At 36.0% G+C, this 5,504-nt stretch overlaps 1 protein-coding gene across 1 annotated transcript; it reads left to right on the top strand.

Moving 5' to 3' along the window:
- The first annotated feature begins 789 nt into the window (after window positions 1–789).
- Window positions 790–2,793, top strand: LOC108675353. Its single transcript, XM_018163356.1, has 3 exons — window positions 790–869; window positions 1,553–1,636; window positions 2,441–2,793. The coding sequence occupies exons 1-3, from the start codon at window positions 824–826 to the stop codon at window positions 2,755–2,757; spliced, it is 447 nt and encodes a 148-aa protein (XP_018018845.1). The 5' UTR covers window positions 790–823; the 3' UTR covers window positions 2,758–2,793.
- Window positions 2,794–5,504: the final 2,711 nt, after the last annotated feature.

Here is a 5,504-nt window from a genome sequence, read left to right as displayed (position 1 = left end):
AGCGAAAAATAAAAAACCAAACGCAAAGTGAAGGCAATGAAATAAAATTCAGTATAGAAATGATGTGATTCAAAACTTGAACTGTACATTGAATATTTTTATAGGGATACTGGCGACCTGTGAAAACTTATCAACTTCCAACAGTTTTTGCTTTATTTTAGCATTTTAATTTGTTTGCAGAAACCGTCTTCGGTAGGTTGTATAAAATGGAAAATATTGTAGAAGTTTTTGAGTTTTTGACATTCTGCGACGCCCAATTCTCCAGTCGAGAATTGGGCTTCCCAAGGCTCACGAAAGTTAAGTAAGACTAAAGTTAATTTTGCTGGGTGTTATTAATTGAATTGTTAATATGTTAATCCAACAAAAATATGAAACACGAACTTCTTATCACTCTCAGTAACAGTTTCAGGTATCGTGCCCAACATCTGATACATGTTAACCACATGCGACAAGCCTGAAATTATTTCAGACAAATTTTGGCCGCTGATTATGATTCAATTAGCACCAGAATATACAAATTCAGTATGCTCTCGAAAAATTCCCGAGACAAAAAATCTACTTACGTATATCAAATAATTACATTATTTGGTATACTTTTCCTATAGTTAAAATTAAAAAACTCCGTACTACAGGTCAACACGTGCAAAGAAACATCCGATCATTCAGATCGATGATTATTTCAAAATTTTTGAGGTCATTGAATGCAAAATCGATGTTAAAGCCATATAAAGTGTACAGTTAAAAGGCTGTAAAAGTTGCTGTTACCAATCTTTTACAGAATTTCGTATCAGCACTCACACTGTTGCTGTTGGCTGTGGCAAATATGGCTGCCGACGACCTCCAGCCTGAAGTCGAACAAATACAACAAGGTATATAGTACAGGGGCCATACTTTCAAAAAAAGTTAAGAAATCGTAAGTTCATCAGCCAATCATTGACGGCCTTTCAAGCAAAATCCACCAATCATAGACAAGAAAATAGAGCGTATAAGTCCTTACGTTCACTTAGCCAATTTTAAAATTATGGCCCCAGGATTGTAGTTGAACACACAGACAATATACCTGGAAGTGTGTCCTCTACAGTTTAAGAAATTAAAATCTGTGAAAATTTAAGAATTAAAGTAAAAATAAATTAATTACTAGTTCTTTATTCTAGACAATTGTCTTTCCCAGACAGCCAAAAGTTCCCTCTAGGTAAAAATTTAAAGGCATAGAATAGTCCACAAAAATTCATATCTTTATAGAAAACGTTTCGGAGACAAGCTCCATCGTCAGTTCGTAGAATCTAGAATCACAAATTAGAAGTCACAAATTAATACATTGACAGCACGGATCGAAATTGTTTTAATTCAATGTATTAATTTGCGACTTCTAATTTGGACTGACGATGGAGCTGGTCTCCGAAAGGTTTTATATAAAGATATGAATTTTTGTGGACTAATCTTTCCCTTTAAATTCTTAGTTAATTTGCGATTTAAGCAAACAAGTGACATCAATTCCCTGGAAGTTATATATAAAAAAAGTTATATGATTTTTCTCGCCGTATTTGCTCAGAGGGTCGGTTCCTGGTCGGACTTAAGGCAACGAGAACGTCGCTTTCGCTCGCCTTCTCGACCTCCACTCAGTCGTGTTTCCCACGTGAGTTCTGAAGTAAATTGAATACTTTTTAGAAATAAACAGGATGATGCATGAAAGAGCATTTCTCAAACGCATTATTGAATATCCTATACGATATGGCAAACGCCATCAGAACCTTGTGAACAAGATCAATTCAATTCAATTCAAGATGAATTATTTGGTATATATTTTATCGTGGTCACTACATTGCTGTACACGCGCATATTTTGATTATTTTATTAACTGCAAATAATGTTTGCACAATCTTTTTCTTATTGTATTGATATCTCTATTTATCTGTCTGAATGTTGTTAGCTGGAATTATTCTTTGGAGCTTTACTTAATAGGTTTATTTTATACGTTTTAATTCGTTGGCTTTTTTCCTTGTCTGTTGTTTGGACCCGTTTTTACCGGCTCTCATTTTGTTTACAATTATTACACAGAATTTCTTGTGAAAAATATTGCTGCAGTTTCTGATTCTGACCAAACATCTGTTTTTATTTATTCTAATAGATTGAATGATCTAAATCTAAAAGATACAAAAGAAACAATAGTCATTAATGCATACGACAGGTAACCAAATAGATGATAAGTTCATAAATCGGACCTACAATAATCTAACTTTAGAAGTGATCTCAAAATCCTTATATCACTTTGAAAAGAGTTGTTATATATAGATATACTTTATAGATAGGACTCTTATATCTATACTATAGAGATAGTAATATAGTCAGTGCTTAGCCTCTGGCTAGATCAAGTTTTTGCACAAAACTCATTGCGATTAATGTATTGATGAACAAAAGGTTAACATAGTTTTGCTTTTAGTTACAGCTACCACTACTACGATAACGGGCGGCCGCCGTCGTCGTCGTTCTGCAGGAAAACGGTTGGGAAAAAAGATGGCGGAACTACCTGTCATGGCGGCCGATGAACTCATCGGGTCTTTGTTAGAAGACTCCTTACCTATTCAAGACAGGGACGGGAAGTTCCTGAAACTCTTCCCGGCTTTAACTTTGAATTATATAACTCAGTCAACGACAACTATCGTTTCTGTATCAACGACCATCCTCAATGACCAGCAGTTCCTTTCCTTCTTCAATGGTCTCCCGAACGGCGTCTTCACGGCTTGCATTGCTGGATGAAAATGAAGGAAAGGATGAGGCCTTCGAGGGCGCAGCCGTAGGCCACGAATTTTACACTTAAATAAGCCCTGGAGCCATGCAGCGACTAGCTTCACCATGCATTAAATTTTCCGAGGCCTATACTTTCAAAAAAAAATTAGGAGATCGTATGTTCATCAGCCAATCATTGACGGCCTTTCAAGCCAAATCCAACAATCATATATAGACAAGAAAATAGAGCGTAAGTACTTACGTTCACTTAGCGAGCTTTGAAAGTATGGCCCCGATCTTTGGAGCTTTGGAACTTTGATCACATTATTTAACCACACAACTTGTGTCAACTAACCCGATCTTTTTGTTTTTCATTGACAGGATAAGGTACTAAGGTACAATTTAAGATGAATTGTGTTATGTTACCTTATCCTGCGAATGAAAAGCAATAAGATCGGGTTAGTTGACACAAGCTGTGTGGTTAAATAATGTCATCAAAGTTCCAAAGCTCCAAAGATCTGGAAAAGTTAATGCATGGTGAAGCTAGGCGCTGGCTCCAGGGCTTATTTATGTGTAAAATTCGTGGCCTACAGCTACGCCCTTAGGTACCTTAGGGTACGCACGCAGTGAAAACAGGTTTACCCGCGCGGGCAACCTGCTCCAACCTGCCACAAGAATGAACATAGGATAATAATGTAAGTGTTCACAGTGAAAACCTGTACGAATAGGCTTCTGTATGCTATGGTTTCAACCTGCCACAAGAATGAACATAGGATAATAATGTAAGTGTTCACAGTGAAAACCTGTACGAATAGGCTTCTGTATTCTATGGTTTCAGGCGCCAGCCTGAGCAGGTATAACTAGCACGCTGGCAAACCTGCTTTCACTGTGTGCGTACCCTTATATACTAAAGTTTTTTACTAAAAATACATGTAATTCAAGTTGCTTAAATTACCTCAAGTTTATTAGTTATATATTAATCTGCGCATATTGGTCTGGTTCATTAATCAATATATGACACTATTTCACTCATATATACCCATGAATAATGTTGCTGCAGCAGGGAAAATAGCTACGAATATATTATCTCATTATGTTTCGTACTTTCAATGTCTCAATATCATGGAATATATATATGAATATATTTATTGTACGGCAGAAGTTCTTTCTTTATACAAGCATGACTGAAGACCAAAGGAAGCTTCTTATCAACAATTTTCTGGCTTTTTTTTTCAATGAGTCGAACGACAGTTCTTGCTGGCGCTGAGAGATAAAAAAGGTTGCCAAATGATATTGTGACAGAATACGACGTTTCATATATTCAAAATTCCTTTTAATGTACTTATAATTTTTACAACACCTAAATTTGGAACTTTTAAATAACATAAGTACCAAAAATGGGTGAATTGGATACAGATCGAAAATCAAAACTTGACAGTACTCGAAAAATAATTTCAAGCTCGGGGCACCGCATGATGCTGGTGCAGTCGTCGGGGCACCGCATGATGCTGGTGCAGGCGTCGGGGCACCGCATGATGCTGGTGCAGGCGTCGGGGCACCGCATGATGCTGGTGCAGGCGTCGGGGCATCGCATGATGATGCTGGTGTAGGCGTCGGGGCACCGCATGATGCTGGTGCAGGCGACATGTGAAGCGGTCGCTCAAAATTGTACCTGTTAAACCAGTATTTTTCAGGTTATGAAGATCTCCGCAACTTTTTTCTTTACCAGAAAATTTCGAAAATAAATTAGTCTTTTGTAGGAGTACCTGTATTGCTGGTCGGACTCAATCCAGTCCTACAGCTTTTCCTTAATTAATTAGTTATTTATAGGTGATATATATCTGAGTTCTCCTTGGATGCAACTTGCATAACTTTTTCTTTTTTTTCTGCATCGCTTGATGTAAATTAGACCAAAGATTCACATTACAAGCTGCTTAGTTTTGGTAGCTGTTGAAGTTGTATTATTATCTATCATAAATCATATCATATCATATAATATGATAAAAACATTTCCCTTTAAAAAATGTGTTATTAAAGTTAAAACATTTCCATCAAAAACTGGCAGCCAGAATAAAAATTTATTTATCATCTCCAATTACAATATTTATAATTAATTAGGTATTATCGGAGAGATAATTATAAACCTCCTAATCATTTGATTTCCTATTTCCCTTTTAATCATGAGTTAAGAATAAGATAAATGAAATTAACTTAAAGTTATGCTGAAAAAATTAATTGCGTATATATATTATTGCATCATGTTATTGCATCATTATCATTAGTTAGTATTGCATGCTTTATTTATTATTGCATCATCAAATTAATTGGCGGAACAAATATCAATCGCTATTTTACACGTCAGCAAGCAGTAAGAAACATGAGGAAAATACGCCGCATTGTTAAGGAAAACTACGAATAAAATGGTGAAATTGAAGGCAGAACAGGTTTCGCTAAACGTTTGGTTGCTTCCACAAGCACTTCATTGAGGTTAATGGATGCGAATTGAGATATTTTTTATTAAGAACAGGATTTACAGAAGTGGTCAAACCTGCGTCGCTGACAGCCATTAAACCGAACACTTCTTAACACCGCAATGACGAGTATATTTCCTATCTAAAAATTTAAAAGCTAAGAGAACGCCAAAAATAAATATCTAACTTAACGCTTTCTATGCCTCTGAATTTTTGGTGAACTTGTGATTGATGCCGACTAAAGTTATAAGTGACTCGTATCTGATATACGAAATGTTGCCAACAAATAAAATCAATTCAGAAAAA

Source organism: Hyalella azteca, unplaced genomic scaffold (genome assembly GCF_000764305.2).
Source record: "Hyalella azteca isolate HAZT.00-mixed unplaced genomic scaffold, Hazt_2.0.2 contig14211, whole genome shotgun sequence".
Classification (NCBI taxonomy): Eukaryota; Metazoa; Arthropoda; class Malacostraca; order Amphipoda; family Hyalellidae; genus Hyalella; species Hyalella azteca.
The sequence above is the reverse complement of the archived record's forward strand: the minus strand, read 5'-3'. Positions and strand labels throughout refer to the sequence as shown.

What these genes read in the sequence shown, in the direction of transcription:
- LOC108675353 (XM_018163356.1), top strand. Translation starts at nt 824, where the DNA reads ATGGCTGCCGACGACCTCCAGCCTGAAGTCGAACAAATACAACAAG. An exon ending in AGTCGAACAAATACAACAAG is followed by an intron (nt 870 to 1,552) that starts GTATATAGTACA and finishes GTATTTGCTCAG; the next exon opens with AGGGTCGGTTCCTGGTCGGA. An exon ending in CACTCAGTCGTGTTTCCCAC is followed by an intron (nt 1,637 to 2,440) that starts GTGAGTTCTGAA and finishes TTTTGCTTTTAG; the next exon opens with TTACAGCTACCACTACTACG.